The sequence below is a fragment of the Exophiala spinifera genome (assembly GCF_000836115.1).
Source record: "Exophiala spinifera strain CBS 89968 unplaced genomic scaffold supercont1.1, whole genome shotgun sequence".
NCBI lineage: Eukaryota > Fungi > Ascomycota > Eurotiomycetes > Chaetothyriales > Herpotrichiellaceae > Exophiala > Exophiala spinifera.
Genome location: NW_015622513.1, coordinates 2,880,290 through 2,904,128, shown reverse-complemented (window position 1 = coordinate 2,904,128; position 23,839 = coordinate 2,880,290). Strand labels below are relative to the sequence as shown.

At 52.0% G+C, this 23,839-nt stretch overlaps 9 protein-coding genes across 9 annotated transcripts; 6 read left to right on the top strand and 3 right to left on the bottom strand.

Annotated features, from left to right (window-relative positions):
- Window positions 1-97: 97 nt before the first annotated feature.
- On the top strand, window positions 98-2,511 carry PV08_01087 (uncharacterized protein; the record flags this gene model as incomplete). The annotated part of the gene is made up of 4 exons (XM_016375452.1): window positions 98-158; window positions 207-313; window positions 363-1,315; window positions 1,362-2,511. The coding sequence occupies 4 exons, from the start codon at window positions 98-100 to the stop codon at window positions 2,509-2,511; spliced, it is 2,271 nt and encodes a 756-aa protein (XP_016240728.1).
- Window positions 2,512-3,415: 904 nt separating this feature from the next.
- PV08_01086 (uncharacterized protein) lies at window positions 3,416-5,236 on the top strand (the record flags this gene model as incomplete). The annotated part of the gene is made up of 1 exon (XM_016375451.1): window positions 3,416-5,236. The coding sequence occupies one exon, from the start codon at window positions 3,416-3,418 to the stop codon at window positions 5,234-5,236; it is 1,821 nt and encodes a 606-aa protein (XP_016240727.1).
- Window positions 5,237-5,626: 390 nt separating this feature from the next.
- On the top strand, window positions 5,627-5,941 carry PV08_01085 (uncharacterized protein; the record flags this gene model as incomplete). Its single annotated transcript, XM_016375450.1, has 1 exon — window positions 5,627-5,941. The coding sequence occupies one exon, from the start codon at window positions 5,627-5,629 to the stop codon at window positions 5,939-5,941; it is 315 nt and encodes a 104-aa protein (XP_016240726.1).
- A 1,042-nt stretch (window positions 5,942-6,983) lies between these two features.
- PV08_01084 (uncharacterized protein) lies at window positions 6,984-8,547 on the top strand (the record flags this gene model as incomplete). Its single annotated transcript, XM_016375449.1, has 3 exons — window positions 6,984-7,134; window positions 7,186-7,643; window positions 7,699-8,547. The coding sequence occupies 3 exons, from the start codon at window positions 6,984-6,986 to the stop codon at window positions 8,545-8,547; spliced, it is 1,458 nt and encodes a 485-aa protein (XP_016240725.1).
- Window positions 8,548-8,809: 262 nt separating this feature from the next.
- PV08_01083 (uncharacterized protein) lies at window positions 8,810-9,100 on the bottom strand (the record flags this gene model as incomplete). The annotated part of the gene is made up of 1 exon (XM_016375448.1): window positions 8,810-9,100. The coding sequence occupies one exon, from the start codon at window positions 9,098-9,100 to the stop codon at window positions 8,810-8,812; it is 291 nt and encodes a 96-aa protein (XP_016240724.1).
- A 1,369-nt stretch (window positions 9,101-10,469) lies between these two features.
- Window positions 10,470-10,877, bottom strand: PV08_01082 (uncharacterized protein; the record flags this gene model as incomplete). The annotated part of the gene is made up of 1 exon (XM_016375447.1): window positions 10,470-10,877. One exon carries the CDS (start codon window positions 10,875-10,877, stop codon window positions 10,470-10,472), a length of 408 nt encoding a protein of 135 aa, XP_016240723.1.
- A 3,540-nt stretch (window positions 10,878-14,417) lies between these two features.
- Window positions 14,418-15,161, top strand: PV08_01081 (uncharacterized protein; the record flags this gene model as incomplete). The annotated part of the gene is made up of 1 exon (XM_016375446.1): window positions 14,418-15,161. One exon carries the CDS (start codon window positions 14,418-14,420, stop codon window positions 15,159-15,161), a length of 744 nt encoding a protein of 247 aa, XP_016240722.1.
- A 425-nt stretch (window positions 15,162-15,586) lies between these two features.
- Window positions 15,587-16,005, bottom strand: PV08_01080 (uncharacterized protein; the record flags this gene model as incomplete). Its single annotated transcript, XM_016375445.1, has 2 exons — window positions 15,587-15,784; window positions 15,889-16,005. The coding sequence occupies 2 exons, from the start codon at window positions 16,003-16,005 to the stop codon at window positions 15,587-15,589; spliced, it is 315 nt and encodes a 104-aa protein (XP_016240721.1).
- Window positions 16,006-17,059: 1,054 nt separating this feature from the next.
- PV08_01079 (uncharacterized protein) lies at window positions 17,060-22,327 on the top strand (the record flags this gene model as incomplete). Its single annotated transcript, XM_016375444.1, has 5 exons — window positions 17,060-17,557; window positions 17,621-18,067; window positions 18,137-18,727; window positions 18,803-22,070; window positions 22,131-22,327. The coding sequence occupies 5 exons, from the start codon at window positions 17,060-17,062 to the stop codon at window positions 22,325-22,327; spliced, it is 5,001 nt and encodes a 1,666-aa protein (XP_016240720.1).
- Between the last annotated feature and the right edge of the window lie 1,512 nt (window positions 22,328-23,839).

Sequence of the window (23,839 nt, the reverse complement as noted above, 5' to 3'; positions counted from 1 at the left end):
CTCAGCTCCCTCCCTGCCGACGCTCCTCTGGCTCCGGAAGAGACAAGAGTCATCTTCTCTCCTCCTCGCCGCGCTGCTGTCCTCCTCCGCTGCCGGTATGGCACCCATAGGAAGAGCCGTCTTTGCGACGCTGCTCATGAATGATGCCTACCTCCCTGGTACGCTATGCCGCTCGCTATGATTTCCAAACACTGACCAGTTTGCAGGTGCCATGGTCCTCGGCCACTCCCTCAGAGACAGAGGTGTCAAGGCTCCTCTGGTAGCTTTTGTCACTGTCGATAAACTCACCTCAGACACCATCAACGAGCTCAGAGTTTGCCACCCCAGCACAGGTTTCTCTGTACGTGGGCTAACTTGGGCAGTCTGTATACGATGAAATCGTCCCCATACAGCAGATCACTAACAAGAGCCCTGCCAATCTCTACCTCATGAACAGACCCGACTTAATATCTACCTTTACAAAAGTTGAGCTGTGGAGGCAGACCCAGTATACGAGGATAATATACATGGACGCCGACATGGTCGCACTGAGAGCGCCGAACGAGCTTCTTACACTGGACGCAGACTTTGCTGCTGTGCCTGACATAGGCTGGCCGGACTGCTTCAACACTGGCTTGATGGTCCTGACTCCTAACATGGCAGACTACTACGCTTTGTTGGCCCTGGCTCAACGAGGCATCAGCTTCGATGGAGCAGACCAGGGACTTCTCAATATGCACTTTCGAGATTGGGAAAGACTGAGTTTTGTCTACAACTGCACACCCAGCGGGAACTACCAATACGTACCTGCCTACCGACATTTCCAGAGTAGCATAGCAGTGGTACATTTCATCGGACAGGACAAGCCTTGGACTTTGGGGAGAGACAACAGGTTCAATACTGGGGTGTATGGAGAACTCTTGGGCTTGTGGTGGTCTGTCTATGATCGGCACTATCGACCACAGGTGAGTCTGGCACTATCATTAACTCCCACAGGCAACGTGCTCAACCGTGCCCAGACCGTGACACACTACGATACCCAGACGTACACAGCGACGAAGAAGGTTCAAGATTATGTCCGTGGAGAGGAGCCATTATATGTCCCCAACTACTCCAGCCAACAGCAACAACCGCAACAAGCACCGTCACCTCAGCAGGGCCAGATCCCACTGCCTCCAGTGATCACCATACAGGACTCTGATTCTCATGAATCTGTCAAGGTCGAGATGCCGCTAGGTGATGCGCCAACTCCGGCGATGCGATCTGATTTTGCTCCGGTTGCTACTTCTGAACAGAGACGCTTTAGTGCACCCCACGTTGAATGGGAGCCTTCAAGGTATGCTGCCAGTCAGTGCTGATTACCAAGTATTGACATTGTTCAGAGCACCGCCGCCTACGCATTCCAAACCCGAAGCAGCCAATTTCCCAACCACCATATACGATATGTCCAGTGATACCCAACTATTCCAGCCTCCATCTAAGTACCCTGAGCCGCCAAAGGACATGTGGTATCAAGTACCAGAAAAGATCCCTGAACCTGTTAAGCCGAGACAGATTTTCCCTTGGGAAGCACGAGCTCCCAAGCCTACTCGAGTATTTCCTCAGCCAAGACCACCTAGTCCTCCTCCGAAGCCAGTACAACAAGCGACGCCCAGCGTCAATCCTGAAGAGGTAAACCCAGGCGCGACAGAGTCATCGAAGGAAACGGAAGGAAGTCCACCCACTCCCGCACAGCGAGAAACAGTCAACCCCTGGGAAGCCTTCCAGCATCGGACGAACGCCTGGGACGACATGCCTGAAATTGAACGATACATGAGATCACTTACTCAATCAAAGAAAGGAAAGTTGCAAGTCTTGCACCATACACCGACGCAGCGTTCTCCTGGCGGAACTGCCATTGCCTCGCCTGCTACTGGGGACTCCCAGCGACGACCGAGTTTGAAACTGACCGATTTTCCTACCGCTGTTGAACGACCGAGCTTACCCGTAACGCCAGCGCCGATCCGTCGAGCCACGATATGGGGTCAGGAGAGAGACGAAGAAACTTTGCCTACGGCTGAAGGAGTGCCGAAGCAAGAAGATTGGGTGCGTCGATTCTCCTCCTACCCCACGCCTGATTTTGCCGTTGCATTGCCTTCCACCCTTGTCCATGATCTGCCCCATGTTTTTTATTGGAGATGCCAATATTGTGGTAAACAGAATCCGGTGGCGAAACTCGAAGAGCTCCAAAGACGACAAAGTGAGCTGTTTTTGTCGCCCACCCCTTCGAAAGAGCTTGATGACGTTGCTGAGCTACCACGGCGTGAGATGCCGGAGAGCAATAGCAAGGAAGCGGTCATTGAAAAGACGGAGTTGGCGATCTCCCCGACCAAGACACCAAAGGTGCCGAAACCGATCCTAAAGACTCCTCATTTCGAGTTGGGAAAGGAACCGGATGAGCCGACAGTTGATATAGACAGGGCGCCTGATGAAAAGGAGGATATCTCCAGTCCGACAACTACTCGCCCGCTACCTCAGACTGCAGTGGCATAGAGAACCGGTCGAGTGACAGTAAAGACTGATGTGATACGTCTGTGAGTGAAGAGGGGGCAGGATGATCATGATGGTCACGACTTTGGGAATCTTGGGTTACTTTGTTGTTTTCAAGTATCTCCTCTACGTTGCAAGTGAGCATTTGATTTGTTGTTGTTGTTCTTTGACGGCATTTGAATGGGCGCTGAGGTTATGTTACGTGGTGTTAATGATTTATAATTATGTATCAAAAGTAGCATAGAGAGCCATCACCAGTGATTTGAATGAAAAATGTGGTCAAGTCTGATCAACTACCTAGTGATAAGTAAGGTGTATGTATGTACTTGGATGGTATGGCCTTGCTCTCTGTTTTGCATACGGAGTAATTGGTAAGAATTACTGTGTACCTAGGTAATGTAAAACGATTGTTTACCGGTACCTCAGTAGGATGAGGCAGCCCCTTTTTCAGCCTCGCCTTATCTGGACTATCTCTCTATTGGGCAAGTTAGTGCTTCGGAATATCCGTGCCATTGCTCCGTAGGTACTCGAGCGCTAGGGTACGGAGTACAAATGTTAGATAGGGCGAAATAAGGGTACGCGTCTCCTTTCCGGGGGAGGGTTCTTTGGATGACCAATCCAATTTTGCTTTTGAGACGGGGGCCTTGTTGTGTCTTTCTTTATAGAATAGCGAGCGCCGTGCGTCGACGTAGCGTTTTCAATCAATCCGTGTATGTGTATGTGTCTGTGTGTTTTTCGTTTGAGAAGAAACACCAACCACAGAGTGTAGCTCAGTCCCGGCTCAGTCCAGCTCGAGGAGCCAGCCTGCTCTGATAAAAAAAAAAAGAACAATCCGATCAATCGACAATCGACAATCGACAATCGACAGCGCCACTCTGTGGTCTGTACGGAGGAACCTAGGTGAACAATGGCCTATAAATTCGTCGGTCTCTCGCCGGAACAAATCGAAGCGAGACGCCACGCCCTCGACCGCGCAGGGTGGTATGCCTGGCTCAGTCCTCTGGTCTTGATGGCGGTGGTGGGCGTGTGTCGTCGAGTACTTGCCTTCTGGTCGAGCGTCGGCCACGGTCGAGGCCAAGGTCAAGGCCACGCCCACAAACTCCCGAAACTACCTGTGCTACTGCGCCGGCTGAACTGGGTTCTGGGGACGACGTACCTCAGCCCCGAATTCGGTCCTCTGTCCGTGCAGGTGTGCGGCGTCGCGTACACGGGGTGGCTTCTGTACCTCGTCTTCCGCGGCACGGGGGAAGACTACATGCACGTCACCAAGGCGTTTGGGCACGTCGGCGTCAGCCAGATGCCTCTGCAGTACCTTTTGAGCGTCAAGTGGCCCGCGTCGTCGTCGTCGTCGTCGTCGTCGTCGTCATTCCCCTACGGTCCTGTTCGGTCCTTCGCGGCGGGCACCTTGAGCCATGAAAAACTAAACGTCTATCATCGCCTGCTGGGACGCGTGGTGCATGCGTTCCTGGCCGCGCACGCCGTCCTGTATCTGCGCTTCTTTGCGCAGATGGGGTGGCTGGAGAAGCGCGTGCGCGATTGGGACGTCCGGTTCGGCCTGTTGGCGTTCTGGGCCCTGAACGCCCTGGCGCTGTTGAGCGTGCCGGCCATCAGGAGGCGCGCTTACCATGCACTCTTCTGGAGGAGTCACGTCGTGCTCGGGGTCGCGGTGCCGCTGTTTGTCTTTGCACACGTCAAATATACCAGGGTCTACGTGGCTCAGGTGGCCATTGTGTGGGCGGTCAACTTTGTGGTGAGGACACGGGCGAGTGAGATTGGCCAAGTCACCTGCGAGAACGTGCAGGGAACCATTGCCACCACCACGACTACGACCACTCCTATCGGCGGCACCGTCACTACTGGTACTGAGCGCACGAAAACGTCGGTATTGGTCAAGGTGAAGATCATCGCGAAGAAGGGCGGCAGGCTCGCGAAGGCGACACCGGGACAGCATGTGTTTCTGCATTCCTCGAGTGGCGGCGGTGGTGTTGCGGCCAAGAATCCATTCACCATTGTGAGTGTCACGACCGAGGCAAACAAGGAGGGTGTCGAGCTGGTGCTTGTGGTGAGAGGGCTAGGTGGGCCGGGCACGAAGGGGTTGGCGGATCTGGCGAAGACGGGGAAGAAGGTGGATATGCGAGTTGAGGGACCGTACGGGAATGCACACGACGATGTGGACAGGTTGGTGAACGCGGGGACAGCGAGCCCAGTGTTGCTCGTCGCTGGTGGTGTTGGCGCCACGTACACGATTCCCATTTACATGTCACTCCTGAACCACGCCAGGAAAACCGGTAAGCGACAAGGCATACTCGAGATGGTGTGGTTGGTCAAGGGCGTTGGGGATGCTGCTTGGGGCGTGGAAATCTTGCGCCAGCTGCATGATGAACGGATTGACGTCGATCTGTACATCACGGGCGAGGATCCTGATCCGAGTCTTGCGCAGGGGTCGGATTTGCCGTCAGAACCAGAGATTCATGGATTGAAGATACATGCAGTCGGGAGAAGACCAGACTTGACGCCAGAAGTGGATGGCTTTTTCACGGCCTCGGCCTCGAATGGAGGAGACGTACATCACGCTCTCTCTGATGAAGGAGCCGCTGAGGTCAATGTATTTGTCTGTGGACCGTCCTCGTTGTCGGCAGATCTCAGGAAAGTGGTTGGGCGCCACGTCGGTGGGAAAGGTAGACAGGTGAGATGGATTGAAGAAGCGTTTGGATTTGGGGGGAGTTAGAAGGACGACACATTTTGTAGTACCTATGCAGCAATTGAGTACCTTAGACGATCCATCACTGTCACTGCATGAGTCTTTGGTTCTATCAGATATGCTGTAACATTGGTCACAAGGGTCGATGCACGCCGTTGTCATGCCGAGTCTCTTCAGAGAAGTGAAGTAGGAGATGAAGAAGCAAAGCAGCTGATGATCTCACCGCGAAGCAAACGCACTTACCTGTAAGAGACCAAATGGGTTGTGACAGAAGCATGTACGTGGATAGATACATGCATATCGATCTATACATTCCATTACTTGTCCTCATTTCCACTCTTTTTCTGGTCATCGCCATCGTCGTTCACCGGGATCGAGACCTGTTGCGGTACATCCTACATTCACGAGCTAGACAACATGCTTCTTACCTCTCAAGATTCAGATGTCCAGACCAAGGGACTACAAGAGCCATCAAACATGCCAATGACAGACACCGAGCGTGCCTTGATGCTCTTTCTGACAGCCGTCGGGTTCTTCTTCATATCGTTGATATGGAATCTTTACGTCCAATTCGGCTGGGAGCGAGACGGTGTTGGTCAGCTCGACAAGCACGCTGCTGGGGCCATGGAGCTTGATCGATTAGCAAGCAGACAGCCGAGATTTCATCAAGGTCTGGGAAGAGAGAATGGTGTTATGGCCGCTGCGGCATATGAGATCGACCGAGCAGCATAACATTTTCTCTGGCTCGGATGTCACCCGTTGGGGTGAGACGTGGAACATGAATAGCCGTGGTTGCAGTGAGAGAGAGACGATGGACTCGGTTCGCAGGCAACGTGGTTGATCGATCAGCCCACAAAATGGCTGTAATCTGATATGTGACTTGACCTCACACGGAGTAGATGAGCACTTCTGAGCTAAAACCCTCGCACGCGGTGGTCGTTCGTCCGTGATGATCGGCCGAGACTACCTGGTTAGGTAGATTCTGTGGACAGCGAGGATGGCACATACTCGTACCTTTTGTGCCTCGGGGCATCAATATCAGGGAGACCTCAACAGGCAGATCTGGTCAATCAATGGCCTTAGAGTCACAAGACCCTTGGGGAAGGTTTCAGCCACAGCCACTGACGTTGCTGCAAAGCTGTATATTCGAGATGCCTCCCGTACAGAAGCCGGACGTATCAATAGTTGCTTGCCGTTGAGACACTCCTTCGAGTAGCAATGATAGCCCTGTCACAGCGGAGTTTCTGTTAGCTGTGGAAGAGAGGAGAATTGGAGCAGCGACCAGCCAGTTGTGTGGCTTTGGCCCGAAGCTAAGATCGCTTCTCTATCAAGACGTGTTTGTCACCGGCGACTTTTGAACTTGTAAACCCTTTTTTCCTGGTCCCTGCACCAGTTGCGCACGCTTGACGGCGACACATGAGTCGATCTCTAGAGAAGATCCCTTCCTTGCTGTCTCGATACGAGCTACGATTACGAGTTCGGCCACGCTACACATGCTCTTCATTGAATGTGAATGAACACTCGTCCCGTTTTGTTCTGCTCGAGACTGCGAATTGCCTCTTCCCGCCTGCATCTCTCTTTCTGCGTTGCGTGACTACGTGTGATTGTGCAATTGTCAACGTCGTCTAAGTGGGAGTTTGTTGCTTGACTGGACGACCCTTACTACTACTTCTTTGCATCAGCATCCTGACCCCGCGAAGGACGTACAGTACACGGACCCGAGTTACCTGTACTAAATGATCTGACCCTGCACCAGAACCACCTTACCGCTGTCATGGCCTCCAACCCTTTCCAACAGTTTTTGGGACGGACCGCGTTCTACCTGTTCGGTATCTTCAGCTACCTTCTTTACTTTGGTTTGTCCATAAAGAGCGGGGCATACTTCAAAAAGAACACGGAGCAAGACGATCTACAGTTCGCCATTGGTACGTGGGAGAGCTTGGGGTACGAATATTATGCTGACGAGCGTTCTGCAGAACGAGATCGTTTCTGGAATTTGACAAAGGAACCCCTGCCAGGCTTCAAACACTACTTCTACTCTCTGCGTAATGGCCTCAAACTGCACTACCTCTCCAATCGAGCCGAAGCAACGACTGGCAATCTAATCGTCTTCCTCCATGGGTTTCCCGACAGTTCAATGATGTGGAGGCATCTATTGCAAGAGCCGGCCATACCGAAGAGCGAGGCCACCTTGGTCTGTGTCGACTTGCCTGGGTATGGAGGCAGTGACAGCTTCAAGGTCTACGACACCGAGGTGCTGGAAGCTCTGACCGAGTTCGTTGTTGCCATGCGAGACCGTTATATTCCAGTCGAGGAAACAGACGAGGCGAAGACGTTCATTGTAGGGCATGACTGGGGCTGTGTACTTGGCTTTCGCCTCGCTGCAGATGCTCCCTGCCTGGCCGATCGCTTCATACTGACCAACGCTCCACATGTGAATAAGCCTGTACCTGGTTAGTGGTCTGTTATGCTGACCGGCCTGCCTCTAGGTTGAACTCGCTCTTGCAAACAAGGACCGCATCATCCAATCAGCCTCCAAGATCTTCAAGCAATTCAAAAAGTCGCCGAAGCAACACTTTGGCTGCTTGTCCAAATCCATCAATACGCTGAAGCCGCTGTTGTGGCAGACATTGTTGATGGGCTACATATTCGTGTTCAATTTGCCTTCTTTCTTTGTCCATTCTCTGGGGACTGGTGGGAACTATTCGTTCCTGCGAGGAGCCAACAAGGTAGGATACGATAGGCACTCAGATGAGTTCCGCGCTCAGGAAGCTCTCGCATCAACACTCGGCCCTGGTCCCGAAGAGTGCAGAACTGCGACCCACGATGGGACTACCTACGGTCCGTCTGTGGCAGTAAGAGCCGCGTCCTCCGCAGACGCCTTCTGGAACATGACCGGAGTCTACCGTGATGGACCAGCAACAAGACCTTGGACCAAATCTCTCGAGACCTTGGCAGACCTGTATGCCCTTGAAAACTCTACTTCGGAGTCGAGCCCTCCCGGCAGCAGACGCCGGTCGTCGGTTTCGAACCACAGCATCTTTGTTGACCCCATCAAGGGAAAGCTTAATGCACCGGCTTACGTGATCTGGGGGGAGAAAGACCAGGCGTGCACCCGAACCATATGCTTGGACGGCTTGGGAGATTATCTTGCCAAAGACAGTGAGGTGACGATCCTGCCTCGAAGTGGTCACTGGACGCCTGTGGGCAAGGAGTCTCGCGCAGCTCTCGCTACTGCGATTGGCTTGTTTGCAGGGAGAAATGCCAGGCCTGTGTCAAAGATGACTGCTGAAGTACAAAAGGTCTATCCGGACGCAGTTATGATGGTGAAGAAATGATTGCCACGACTAACGACGAGATGCATGTCCTCGGATTTCCACGCAGACCAGCGGACGAAAGGATTTGCCTCTGGAGACTTCAGACTCGTATACGATTGACGTTGTTCGGATGATTTTGAAACAATGATTTACTTGGGAGGTGCTTCGTAGGTGTAGCTGAACTTGACGAGCTACATTGGGATGAAAGCGATGCCTATGCCAATGACTATTACTGCATTAATGGCAATGTACTCTGACCGTCAATACCACCAAGGAATGAAAGCTATCGCTTGTCTCTGTGCCGTCGAACCAAAATCCAGCCCGTCCAAGACGTGAGCTGGAGACCAAGGACTATGAGGACAATGCTGGTGACCGTCACGCCAAACTCGACACCCTTGTAGCATGAGTGTGTTGTTGACCGGCGTTGGGCAAGCGTCGGATTCGTGGTCCGGCTGGTGGTGGTCGTAAGAGTTGAAACCGGAGCGTCTGCTTCCGCCAGAGTTGTGGAAGCCACGGATATCGACAGCATCATCGCCATGATAAGGACGACGGAGTGCCCCAAGAGCTGGTCCATGGTGCGTGACGTGTGACGTGTCTTGTTGGTTATCTCTACGCGTAGGTAGGTATCGTTTGTCGCGTCGACTGTCGTCTGTCCCGGACCAATTCGTTGGTACCTGTAGACTGAGAACGTGGTGTTTTGTCCAAAGGGCCGAGGCTGTCTCTCTGTCTCTCTGTGTGTGTCTCTTGGGGTTGACGAACTGATTCGTTTCGAGACTTACTTGAGTCGGGGAAGGGAGGGTGACGGGTTTGGGGGGGTGTGGAATCGATCTATCTAGTTGTCTGGTATCGTTCGACTTTCGTGCAAGTAGTATCATCGATGATCAGATATAGACAGAGTGTGACGCACCAGTCAGATCGGGTCTCGTGGTCTCGGTGTGTGTGTGTGTGTGTGTGGATGGGCAGAGAGTCACCGTGAGTGATACAGTGGGAGCAAGTCCTCGATCTATCTCCGAGGTACATGTAGTAATATACACACTACCTGCATGCCCAGGTAAGTAGATATCGAAGTATCTGGCTAACTAATAAGTAAATACGTGTCACCGACAAACTGGGCGAAGCATTCACCACAGAATAGGTACCTCCCTACCTACCTACCTGCCTACCAACCTCCTTACCTGGGAAGGTAAGTGTTGGCAACCCGCGTGAACAAGAAGGATTGGTACGAACCGACACCCAGCGAAGTGAAGAAAAGCAAAGGCAAGTCAGATTAAGGGAAGGGGGGAGTGAGTGAAGTGAAATGGACTGGCGGGAGAGGAAGATGAGGGAAGATGAGGGTAGGAGTCTCACGTAGGTGTGCCTCAGGTAGGGAACAGGTAGCTAAGTAGGTAGGTCAGGGAGGAGGTACGCAAGATAGACTGTGATCGTATGTGTATACTCGTACCTTACATAAGATTAATTGCTCACCACGTTTCAGTCGTGCCCTCATTCCCTTCATTCCCTTCAGTTCTGGTCGCAAAGGCCCAGCCAGGGTGTTTGAATACTTTCTGCTTCGGAATTCCCCGAGACGTAGCGCCCCTTCCGATCGATTCCACGATCAACTGAAATATATAAAGAGTATGGAAAAACCAGTGAGCCTCCCAACAACACCTCCAAAAAAAAAAGAGAAAAACAGGAATAAACGCCGTCGCTGGATCGATCATGGTCACGTATAGGCACACTTCTCCGATTCCCTCTTTTTTCTCTCCCCTCTTTCCAGAAGAACAAAAACACCATCCACGGAGACCACGCAAAATGGAAACGGTTTCACACCCCGACACTTGTATCTCATCGCCCAGTCGCACCGCCAACCCACCGGACATCGTAGGACCTTGTACCTCATCGCTCAATCACACCGCTTGCCTGACGAATGTAGGCATGTTTGGATCCTTGCCAGTAGCCGTGTCTTAGAACAAGATATCCAGACAACAACAACACGCAAAAGCCGCGAGGAAAGCAGCGCAACATCCATCGGCATCACTGCGTCTATCGATGTACGTCACCTGCGGCGGGGGTTGTCCGTAGTACATCCCCTGCTGTGGTGGTCCGTAGTACCCGCCCGGGGGTGGTCCTTGTTGCGGATATGGACCCTGCTGTGGATTCCAGCCTCCTTGCTGAGGGGGAGGATAGTCATAGCCTCTGTTGTCGGCGTAGTTGTAATTGTAATTCTGCGGCGGGCCGTAGTTCTGGTCGCTCGGGATCATCCCTCGCTCCCCGTTGTACGGCCCTGCATCGTGGTGGACCGGAGGAGGAGACGAGATGGCAGGCGGCGGCGGAGGACCGTCAGGAGGCTTGTATTCCTCTTTGTTCGACATTTTCTTTCGGGCTTTCAACCGCAGTCCAACCTCTTTTCTCTGCCGAGTGAGCTGCAAGACTCGATCACCCAACGCACTCGGATCGTGAGTGTGGTGGTGCGGTGTAGTGGTCAAGGAGGTACGGTAACGCGGGAGCTTCGAAAGCACCTCCTAGACACAGCGATTTGGTGGGGTGACGACGAGTCGCGAAGACGAGGGGAAGAAGAGGAGAGGAAGAAGATGAGCTGAGAATAATATAAATGAGGAAGCAAGTGGTGCGCCTGCGGCTCAGTCCGGGATACAGTAACGGGATAAGATTCAATAGCTCGACTCGCAGCCTCTCAGCCTCTCCGGATTGACCGGCTGCGAAACAAAGCAAAAAGAGGGCTCGGTGTCGTAAGCGGGGTTAATGAAAACCCTCCCTGGGTTCCGGAACAAGGCTGAGAGAAACAATGTTTCGCAAGACAACGAGGCTCAGCAGGCTGAAGGGCGGTCAGTCTCGTGGCTCCCCCTACGGGCACAAAAATGGTTAAGATGCATCAATCCATCGGAAGGAGAGAGACGCCGGAGGATGGAATGTGATTGTTGCTGTTTCGTCGCTTGGTGCGTTTTGATAGGGAAGTTTCGTTTTACTAGGCTAGGTACCTGAAAGTACCTCCCTGGGGATGCGCGGTATGAAAACTATTAGCCTCAGATTGTCACCAGAAGTCGAGATGGCGCGGCGTCACGGTTGATTATGCTAGCAATGGACCATGTTCCGGGCGGCGACAGCGGCCTGAGTCAGCCAGTGACTGTCAAGAAATACCTGTTCATAAGCAATTGCAGGCGTAGGACGAGTGCTGAGAAAGAGAGTACGTGGCGAGTTTCACTGGCACCATGAGCCCGCATTTGAGAACGAGACGAAGAGTGGGTGGAAGGGAGGAAGAATGATGGACGATGGTGTTTGCTTTTCACCCCCAAGAATCTTGAAACCATAAAAGACAGTGATAGAGAATGCAGGGCCATCCCTTTGACAGAAGGTTTGTCACGCTCGGTTTCATGGCTGGAATCCCACTCTGTGACTTCGTAATGCCAATGCAGAACAGAGGCAAGAAATTTGATGATCCCAACGAGTCCTGCACAGATCAGTGGGAGAGCAGAAGTCACCCGACTGATGTCTTCGTGCCGTCCCATCGGTCACCGCTTGACACCGGGGCGAGCGGCCTAGGGAGCCTATGACGGCTCTGACACTTGAGGTCATTTTCGGGGCGGATGGTGGAATGCAATATGCCGCGGCGGCCTTGTAAGTTGTAGCCTATAGGCACGGCAGTTGGCCCATCGTGGTGGTGGGTGGTGGTGGTGGAAGTCGTGGGATTACCAACCCCCGTGCCTAGCGGCCACGGTGATGCGGTATGCCTGCTGAGGTACGAGTACTGTACACTCCTGTACAGGCTACCGGCATCGTAGGGGCCCACAGACAGACAGGGTCGGAAAAAGCAACGATGTGTGCGACATTCCGTGGGCAAGGGTGATCAGGAACTCTGGCAAGCTGATAGATCCCGGATCGATGATAGGTGGTGACGATGCCTCCCAAGCTCGACGCTTCGAGAAGTTCCTCTTATTCGTACGCCTTGGGGTGGATGATGGTATCGCTGCTTCGTGCAATATGCGTGTCACCTTGATATCGGAGCCTTCACGGCCAATTCATGACCCCACCGGGCACTGGCATTGATACGAGGTCTCCGTAGAGGTACGTAGACGAGATGATGGAACCACGGGTGGTGATGGTGATAATGATGCATCATGGTGCTGGCACTTTTGAGGCTGGCGGCATCAGGCGGTGTTCCGTGGTGCTAGTGAGTAGGTACTTATTCCTGTGTTCAACTAGCAGCGTCTCACAGTACAATAGGCTGTCTGGCGAACGCCGAACACACCCCCTCGACAGATGGCATTGCGATTTGCCCGCTTAGGATGGAGGGCGAGTGCTTTGATTGCTGCGAGGGTGCTGTTGTTTTTCCGACCCTCTTGGAGGCTCTCCCACCCTTGGTCCCAAGGACGAGTTTGGGCTTCTACTCGACATCCAAGCGGGAGAAGTATGTCCTGGCGCTTTGTCGCTCACTGCGCAGAGTGACATGTGTATCACTGACCAGGGGGTACACGGTGGTACAATATCCCTACTGTATCATTATGCACTCCTTCCGGAGTATTGGATTCCCATAATTCAGACTTTCCACCATTTCGGCGGGATCCCACGTTCTTCCGTTCCGCAGACAGAGTGTCTCTCCTCGCCTAACTACAATCGCACTAGCCCAAGCCAGGCTAACGAGTGGTGGCACAGTTCTTCTTATCAATTCTTCCCACCAGCATCCATCAGTGCGTCGGGCATCGATGGAAGCTAAGCAGTGCCTAAGTGATCCCGATCCATGTCGCGCTACTCTTTACCAGACCTCCCCCTTGCCCCGATTGTCCAGAGTCTTCTGATTCGGCCTCGCGCTCCAAAGCAAGGCCCCATTTCCCGTTGATCTCGCAGGCACATGTCTCCTGCGAGCCTGTGACTCCCTGTCCGACCGGCACCGCTACTTGTCGCACCTCTTGTTGAGCCGAGCGCATATCTTCCCAAGATAACGACTGATTTACCTGCTCATCACCAACATTCTCCCATCATTGATAAAAAACACACGCGCTCCTCAATCGCCCATCTCATCTGCACAGGGGGAATCTGACAAGTTCCTTCAGGCTTTGGCCTTCCTTCCCGTCTCTCTTGCTGTCCGTCAACTGCCTACAATGAGCACCTACTTGTGGTACACGTTCAGCTGGAGTTCTTTGAGAAAGAGCTTTGCACCGTGGTAGCACTTTGTCCCAACCAAATTGCGTATGTCTCGCTCTCACCGCATCTTATTCTTGCCCGCGATAACACATTCTGACATGTCATACTCCTACAGCTGAATACTGCCTCGAGCATACCTTTTTCGTGGACAAAGGGACTATCGAAACGGTAGATATCGTCCTCCCACGGAGGAGGGGGATATATCCCCATTTTTCCGCTCCTTGCGGACACATACATGATCGTTGAAAGAACACACATTTTCTTGTGAGGAAAGTCCCTTTGTCGATATCATACACCCACAACAGCCTCTTTCCATCGCGGCCTCGATGTTTGGGTCAAACGCGCTGCCGCTTCCTCCACCTCTCGCCCATGAGCATCGCCCTCTCCGGTTGACGTCTGAGTCCGCCCGCCCGCAACCAACTGGCGGATGCCGCTACATCTTGCTTCATCCCTCGGCTCAGAACCAACCATGTTCATGTCAATCCTTTCATCACAACCGAAACGCTCCTGGAAATATTTGTGAATGCGGTCATCAAGCTTGTTTTCATGTCCACGAAAAACAGTCCACAGAAACCTACGCTCTGCTTGAAAAGTTTGGAGAAAAGGTCAAGCGCTTGGAGGAAACTATTCAGAACGAACGGACAAACAGGGAGACTGCGTTGATAAGGGAACGACAGATGTGGGAAAGGGAAGTTCGTATCTTGCGTGAAGCACTGGCGCCTTTCTATCACAGTGAGAAGGAGATGCGCAGAAAGATGGCTGAACTCGAGGACCGAGTGGAAGGGAACTACGATGAACAGGTCCGTCTCCATGGTCGTGTCGTCGCCGTCGATGATGCTACAATGTCGATCGAGAAACGTGTGGATGAGCTTGAAGGTCTCCGCTCAAAGAGGAGACGAGTGGGTCGAATCAGTGGCCCAGAAGAACAACACTTGCCAAGTGGCCACGCTTCGCCTGATGCTATTGCAACCAGACGAGTCTCATCGAGCATCGATGGGCGATCCGTCCGCACCCCTTCTTCACGTGCCTTGTCACCTAGTGCTGCGATATCGGGTTCTGCCGAAGCAGAAGAACCACGCTCCAGTGGGATCCTCAACCTCGTTGAAATCCCACGAATTGCACCATCCAATATCAACGGGCGTCTGTCACCACCACCACACGATGAGCCAAGATCAAGCGGGTTCTTGAACCTTGATCTTGCTGAAAGATTGCATCAAAAAACGGCTTCGGACGCAACGCAGACTGTTGTTCAGCATCATGCTGCAGCTCGAATCACTCCTCCTCAAGATCGACCAAGTCCACCCGTCTATGCACAGTCTAAACCCGAGGTCGTCAGGCCTGTGTTCCTCCCGCCGGAAAACGCAGAAAAGAAGATCTCCTTGATTGATGTTATGGTGTTGCCTGTCAATACGTCTCCCCGAAAGAGAAAGCACCATCTCGATCACAGGGCCTTGGATGTGTTGGCCGACGTGAGCATGGCCAGTCCACTCATTCACTGATGCCCAGCTTAGCTTACTCATATCTTTTGCTTACTTCCTTCCTTCTACCATGATGATATGATAGCCATGGCTCGTTTTCACTTCGGCAACTATCCAAGCGATAGGTCAGCATTACCTGGTTACCCTCGTTTTGAGTGTCTGGACAGTGAACAGGGGAAGGGATTTTCATCTTCTCAGAGAGTAAATGTGTTGGACCACTCCTTGTTGGATAGCGCCGGCTTTCCTTTGTATAGTGGTAGATATCCCACAATCCACACTCTTTTGTAATGATCAAAGAAAAGGCACTCACACTTTGGATTAGCCGTGGTACTCGGCTCAAGCTCGTAAGCAACTTTTTCGAAATCGCCATGTAAACTGATCCAGTCACCATCACGACGTCAATTGTCGCCAAAGGAGTCCGACTCACCTGCCGCGGGTTTTCCAGCCTAAAGAGCCACCTGGGTACCGGAAAAGAGATGCAGGTCAGCCTTTTGGGGCGGCGTTATCGGGGACCGATGAGGCCACCAGATAATACTCTTACCTTGCCGGGCTTTGTCTTCTGAAAATTCTCTCGCCACGTCATCGAACTTTGCACCCGCACGAAGTTTGGCCAGCGCCTCTTCCTTTTTGGAGTGCTTCTCACACTGAAAGCTCCCCATGTATGTATTAGAGACACAATCTAGAATTGCACGAAACAGACGCCAACTGCACGTATTGCATAGGGGAGACCCACTAGAATATGCCTCACGTTGATTGATTGCGCAGCTTTCAGTTTGCCGCCTGAACTAGCTGAGGAGTCTTCTTTGCCCTTGCCTTTACCTCCGCCCGAGCCCCCCTTGCCGGAGTCTTTATTCTTCGGCGCCATGGAGTTGTAGGGTAAAGCGTTGATATTACAGAGAATATGGAAATATGAATTTTGCAGGCGTAACTATCGGATATAGAAGAATGAGCAGAACAATGGGGACTTCGACTGTTTCAAGACGAATGACCATGCTGCAAGTCAAGTACGGGGGACTCACTTTACGCGTAGACGAAGGCTTCGGAGTCGAGAAGCGGTAGTCGACCGATTCGGGATGGCGCGTGCTTGGCGGGACTAAAGAAAAGTCGCAGCCGATTTGACTTACTTGCGGGCGCGAGTTGCAGGGCCATGACAGTCAGAGAGGCCATGGTGGAGGCTTTTTGGCTGTCTGTCACGCTTCGCTTCAATCGGAACGCGAGTTTCGCTCACACCATGCTCACCCCGAGATAGACAGAAGTGAAGGACTATGCACTGAGAGAAGTGAAGAAAATATTGCCAACGGGCACCCTCTCGCCGCCTCTTACACCAACACCACCGACGCGGGCGCAAGAAAGTTGTATAGAATTGAGCGGATCACGTGACCATTCCACTGCCTCGCTTTCGTGAAGATGATTGCAGCAGAGTGCGGCAGACAAGCTTGGGCTCTGTGATTGCATCCGTCTGTGACCAACGATGATTCCATTTTTACCTACATCACCACCAGTCCCTTTTATCCATCTCTGACTTTTCTCATCATCAACCCATCCCACCACCATCTCTCTACAAGGATTGCGCGCCAACACGACATCGTTGCCCTCAACGAATAATGTCGCAACCCCCTTGAAAGATTGAGACCCTGTAACACGACATCGCCTTACCTCACCCGGCTTTTGCGGCAGCGAAGACACGAACCCGAAGCCTCAGGATCACAAACACACACAATCTCACCACCACAGTCGCCGTCAAGTAACGCTCCCTTGAGATCAACTTGACACGTTTCGACCGGGCAATGGAGACTTCGGAAAAAGCCAATAGATAAAAGACTGGACGCCTAGAGTCCTCGAATACGTGCTCAAGGAGCAAACCAGGCCGCGGCCGAAGACACTGTCACGACCATTTCTACTCAGATACCGTCGCGACAATGTCTGGTTCGACACCATTCACGGCTCGTTCGCCAACGCAGTCAAACCAGTATCCACCATACTCACCAACTCACCCAAACCGTCCATTCTTTGGCCATGAACCTTTTCAAATACCTCCCCCACAACACCTGATGCAAACTCCTCCACCATTTCAACCTGCGTCTCTTGCCCAAAGCCCGCATCATAATCGTCCACCAGCATTAGCATCACCCTTGCCTGCGCCGAATGGACTCCCTCCTCCGCCTGTCCCAGTCGGCAACGGGCCTCCTCAGTATCCGCAAGGCTTGACTTCAAGCCCTCCATATCCCCTTCAGAGAACATACTCCGGGCACCTTATACCTCCGCCTCCCGGTATGGCGTCACAGTATGATGCACCTTCACACGGTCACCCTGCTGGCCCAGCTTTGCAGCCATCACCCTTGCGAGAACCTCAGCACCTGAGCAATGGTAGACCTGCTGAGACTTACGTCGCTGAATCGCGTCCTCAGTCAAAAGACGTAAGTTTGCTTACGTTTGCTTTGGTTAAAGCAACGCGAAAAAGTACTAATTAATATCGACAGAAGCCCGATCGAGCTAGCAATCCGATGTCTTTTGCGAGCATCTTGGGCCCCTCGAACAACGAACCATCCCCGAAGCCTGTTGAGACGAAACCTCCACGGCTATCAACGCCACCGCCGATGCCCGCCACACCCACAATAGTCACTCCCGAGAAGGTCGTCAAACAGCAAGAGGTCGAACCACACAAGTTACTTACAAATGGCGAGGTGAAAGAGAAAAGAAAGCTAGACACGCTGCCGGTGGCCAAAAAACACGTTGCGCCTTCCAAGCCACGAACAGCTTTGACCGAGATCGAAGCTGACAAAATCTTGAAAGCAATGAACATGATTGACGAAGGACCACAGAGCGACGCAGATGAAGAGGGATTTTACGAGCTCAAGGAGCGCTATAAGCAGCGAGGCAAGAAAAGAGCGGCAGAAATTGAGGAGGCAGAGTTGCGAAAGCGCAAGGTAAGTCAATCGTCTTGTGGAATTGGAATAGAAGAGAGAGAGGTCGAGTTGCTAATCCTGGCTTGACAGCGCCGGCGAGACTATCTCCTCGACTCATTCATCAAAACCTTCGAATCCCATGCTATCGAAGCCGCTCAGCGTTTCCGTGCGGAGGTTGAACCACTCGCCGCGAAAGAGATCGCAGACAAAGACATTGCTACCGAGAAGGAGCGCAAGAAGGATATGCAAAGAAAGCGTCGTCGCGAGCAACAGATCCGAAACGAGAGAGAGAAACTCGAGGAACTCGAAGAACGCGCCAGAAATGCCGAAGACCAGGAAGAAGCGCAGAAATACCTCAAACAAGCTGAGAAATCGCAGGCTCGAATTCGACAGACTGCTGAACTTCTCGAAGGTGGTCCTCCGGCGGAAGATCTTGAAGTCTCGGCACCCGCTCCTAATTACGAAGGTGGTGTCACATCTTCCTTCCAAATCGGTTCTCCGGAACCTAGTGAAGCTCCTCCCAAGAAGAGAGCCAAGAAAGAGCCTGGGGCACCCTCTGCACGTCTGAAGAAGTCAAAGGAGAAGAAACAGGCGGAGAAGGATGCTGCAGAAGCTGCATATCTTGCAATGCAGCAAGATCCCGACAAGGAAGCGACCACTGCTCCCAAGGAAGATACTCCTGTTCCCCCCACAAAAGGCAAGAAGTCAAAAGACAAGGACAAAGAAAAGAAAAAGAAAGAAAAGGAGAAGGAAAAGGAAAAGGAAAGAGAGGAAGAAGAGGCGGCGGCCGCCGCCGCTGCCGCCGCTGCCGCACAGCAAGGTATTAATTACGACTCCAAAGGTTACAACCAAATCTACGAGCAAATATGGCGTGACCTTGCCAGGAAAGACATCCCCAAAGTTTACCGTATCAAGCAGGTATCGCTTAGTACCAAGCAAGAGAACATGCGCAAGACAGCCATTCTGGCGAGTAAACAGGCGCGTAAATGGCAAGAGCGTACCAACAAGAGCATGAAGGATACTCAAGCCCGAGCCAAACGTGTCATGCGGGAGATGATGTCCTTCTGGAAACGTAATGAACGAGAAGAGCGCGATCTTCGACGGATGGCCGAGCGAAAGGAGATTGAAGATGCGAAGAAGGCCGAAGCAGACCGCGAAGCGAATCGACAGAAGCGGAAGCTCAACTTTCTCATCTCGCAGACTGAAATCTACTCACATTTCATTTCGCGCAAGATCAAGACGGACGAGATCGAATCGTCTACCAACGATCCTAGTATATCCGGCTCCGGGGAGAAAGCGGGTACCTCTGATGCGAAGGAGAACCGCACCATGGATGATATGACCCTGTCACATGAACATGGAAACCACAAGATGACCAATTTCGAAGACCTCGATTTCGACGCCGAGGACGACTCAGATCTGAAGAGAGCTGCAATGGCAAATGCTGCCAGTGCTCTACAAGATGCCCAAGATAAAGCTCGTAACTTCAATGGAGACGACCCCATGTCTGCTTTTGACTCCAGCGACATGAACTTCACGAACCCTACCATGGCAGGAGACGTCCAAGTCTCTCAACCGAAAATGCTTCAGGCTCAGCTGAAAGAATACCAGTTGAAGGGTCTGAACTGGCTGGTCAACCTTTACGAGCAGGGTATCAATGGCATTCTGGCCGACGAAATGGGTCTCGGCAAGACTGTACAGTCTATTTCGGTCATGGGCTACTTGGCAGAGCAACACAATGTCTGGGGCCCTTTCCTCGTCATTGCCCCTGCGTCGACTTTGCACAATTGGCAACAGGAAATCACACGGTTCGTACCGGCCATCAAGGTCCTCCCCTACTGGGGAAACGCTAAGGATCGAAAGGTTCTGCGCAAGTTCTGGGATCGGAAACATGTTACCTACACCAAAGACTCCGAATTTCATGTTCTGGTGACGTCGTACCAGCTCGTGGTTCAAGACGCTCAGTATTTCCAAAAGATCCGATGGCAGTACATGATTCTCGACGAGGCCCAGGCGATCAAGTCGTCCAGCAGTTCGCGATGGAAGACGTTGCTTGCATTCCAGTGTCGAAACCGTCTGTTGCTAACCGGTACTCCCATCCAAAACAACATGCAGGAATTGTGGGCGCTGCTCCATTTCATCATGCCAACCCTTTTCGATTCTCATGATGAATTCAGCGACTGGTTTTCTAAAGACATAGAAAGCCACGCACAGAGTAACACCAAACTCAACCAAGATCAGCTGAAGCGGCTGCATATGATTCTCAAACCATTCATGTTGCGTCGTGTCAAGGCTCACGTACAGAAGGAACTCGGTGACAAGGTCGAGAAGGATGTCTTTTGTGATCTCACTTATAGACAACGCGCATACTACGCCAATCTCCGCAGCAAGATCAGTATCATGGATCTCATTGAGAAAGCAACACTAGGCGACGATCAAGATACTGCCACTTTGATGAACCTGGTGATGCAGTTCAGGAAAGTCTGTAATCATCCTGATCTCTTTGAACGAGCGGATACGACCTCTCCGTACTCGATGTCCACCTTTGCCGAGACTGCTTCCTTTCTCCGGGAAGGCTCCTTTGTCCAGCTCGCGTACTCTGTACGAAATCCGATCCAGTACGATCTGCCACGCGTGCTTTGCAATGATGTCGGCAGACTAGACATTGCAGGACCCAACAACGCTCGCGCTGGCTTCTGCAGAGCGGGTTTCAAGAGTGACGGCATTGGTGGTCTAATGAGAATATGGAGTCCAGAGTATATGAACAAGTCGGCAGAAAATGACGGGGCTTTCTCGTTCCTCCGCTTCGTGGATACGTCTCCCGCTGAGGCCGTCCACGCGGCTGATCACGGTGTTCTTGAGCGTGCTATCAAGCTTGTGAAGAAGCCCAAGCGTGCCCTTCCCATCTTTGATGACCAAGAAGCACAGCCACCTGCACATGCCATGTTCAATATCGTGGAAAACAGTCCTCGACAGCCGCTTGCAGAGCTTGACCCGAACTCAAACCTCGCACAGCTCTGCAACATCTCAAGACGGTCACTGGAAGACGACGGCTACTCTGTTTTGGAGCCTGCTGCAACACCGGCAGCATTGGCTCCACCTATTGAGGTCAGCGCTTTCGATCAGTCTTCCCTCACTGAACGACAGTTGACCATGTTCAATATGGGTGTGAGAAGCACTTTGTATCCGTTGGAAGAGAACATTGAGGTGAAGTTGCTGGAGCAAGATGTGGCTCCTGAGAACTTCCCGCTGTCGGATTTGATGCCAAAGCCACAATCACAGAAGGCCCGATACACACACATCTCGATTCCGTCAATGCGCAGATTCGTCACGGACTCTGGCAAGCTCGCCAAGCTGGATTCGCTCCTTCGTGAGCTCAAAAATGGTGGTCATCGGGTCCTGCTTTACTTCCAGATGACTCGCATGATTGATTTGATGGAAGAATACCTCACCTACCGGAACTACAAATTTGTCCGGCTGGACGGTAGCACGAAATTGGAAGACCGTCGTGACACGGTGCATGATTTCCAGACCAGACCTGAGATCTTCATCTTCCTCCTGTCTACCCGTGCCGGTGGCTTGGGCATCAACTTGACCTCTGCCGATACCGTCATCTTCTACGATTCTGACTGGAATCCAACTATTGATTCACAAGCCATGGATCGAGCCCACAGATTGGGTCAAACCAAGCAAGTGACGGTGTATCGTCTCATCACGCGTGGTACGATCGAAGAGCGTATTCGGAAACGTGCCATGCAGAAAGAGGAAGTGCAGCGCGTGGTCATCACTGGCGGTGATGGTGCAGGCGTTGATTTCAACACTCGCGATCGCCGTGAGAACAGGACCAAGGATATTGCCATGTGGCTCGCCGACGACGACCAGGCTGCTCTTATCGAACAAAAGGAGAAAGAAAATGCGGAGAAGCCAGAAGAGGATACCAAGAAGAAGAGCAAGAAGGCGCAAGCCGCCGCTGCCGCCCGGAAGCGCAAGGCTGAGATGAGTCTCGACGATATGTACCACGAAGGTAAGTTTTCATTTGGTCACATTGTAGTTTCCAGAGGTTCATCGGCTAATTTTTTTGTAGGCGAAGGACATTTTGACGACGCTTCAGCCAAACCCTCAGGAGCGGCTACACCGGTCAGCAGTGCTGAGACTCCTGGACCCAAGAAGGGTTTGGGATCTCGAGGCGGTAAAGGAATCAGCAAAAAGGCGAAGACGGCCAAACAGCGTCTCGCGATTATTGACGCCGAAGGTGATTTGGGAATGGGCGGCGGTATGTGATAGAAGGCAGTCAAGCACTAAACTGCCTGGATGAATGACCCACGCAAATGGTGACTATGTGGTTTACAATCTCTATGCTGATGTGGCCGCCGAGGATAGTGAGTGGAACGACTGGCATTTACTTTCTTGTTTGTGTATCATTATGGCTTTTATTGGCATTGACGATGGGTTTTTTCTTCTCCTTCTTTCGATCCAAAAAAAAGCACCGAGGTTTGCATTGGGGAGAGAAAGGGATGGTTGATTTGGCTTGCTGGCAGTGTCGAGGCTGGTGCCAGTGTTGTGCGGTCATTGTGATTTCATGAGTTCTGTTGTTTCTTTCTCTTTCTTTTTGAATGTACAAGAGAGAAAGACAGAAAGAACCTGGGATTCTTTCAGGTCGTTGGGATCAAAGCAATTAGACAGACGTGCGTCCAATACATCATATCATATTATCATCATTGATCTTTTAGTTTTTTACCACTGAAGTTTTTTATTATCTTGGTCAAATCTTTTTCCTCGTCACAAACCACGCCATCGTCGCCGCTTCACCTGAGTGACTTGAGGCTCTATGCCAGCCTTGCTTCACACCTCGAGACCCACCCGAGAACCATTCACTCACCACCGAATATTCAAATGGTATCAATCAAACCCGTGAATTTTCTTCCTCAATCACCAAGACCCCGCAGTGGTGGCTCAGGTTAAAACCACATGGCCATGTGGCGGACGTCCATTCACTGCGGCGAGCAAGGAAGAACGAGGGCCGCGGGCGTAGTAAAGGAAGAAAAGGGCCGCGGGTTCGAATCCCCGACCGTTCGAAAAGATAAATTCTCGAGGTAATTCAATTCTTCCCAGCTCCTTCCAGAGAGGTTCCATTGACACAAATCACAGACCGAAAGCTTCATCGCGCTCAAATCTCTAGTGAGTTCAAAGACCGGTTCCGCTAAAGTTCCAACAGGCATCGATTCGACCACGCGCACGAGGATCCAGGATATTTAAAAAGAGTCGACTTTCGACTTTTTTTTTGGCAGCCCTGGATCCCACGAGAAAATCGGCACCATGACACGATACAGAGGGGTTGTAGAAACTGTCGAATAATTAAGTGTCTTGAGGTGCTCGATTCATCGATATCCGCAAGTCAAAGTACAGTTGATACAGTAGGTGATGATTACATCATGACTATTTGTTACACCGGGAGCGCTATACATGTTCCGTCTTCTACCGCGTATGATTCACAGTTTGTCAGCCCATCTTGTGATCCTTTGACCACCACGTTTTGGTCATCTCATGAGCCTGGATCAGACCCAGGAATGGAACTACACCGACATACAGTAATGAGAGATTAAGCAATATTCAAATACAGTCCATCAGCCAGGTAACCAACTATACCCGGAGCGTCTTTTGCGTTTCCAGCCGGAAGGGGAAAGTCTAAGAACAACCGATACAGGTGCTACACCCCCGAACTCAGCTCGATTCAGCTCGATTCAGCTCAAACTCAGCTCAAACTCTTTTCACTTGTCTTTACGGGGGCCTAGG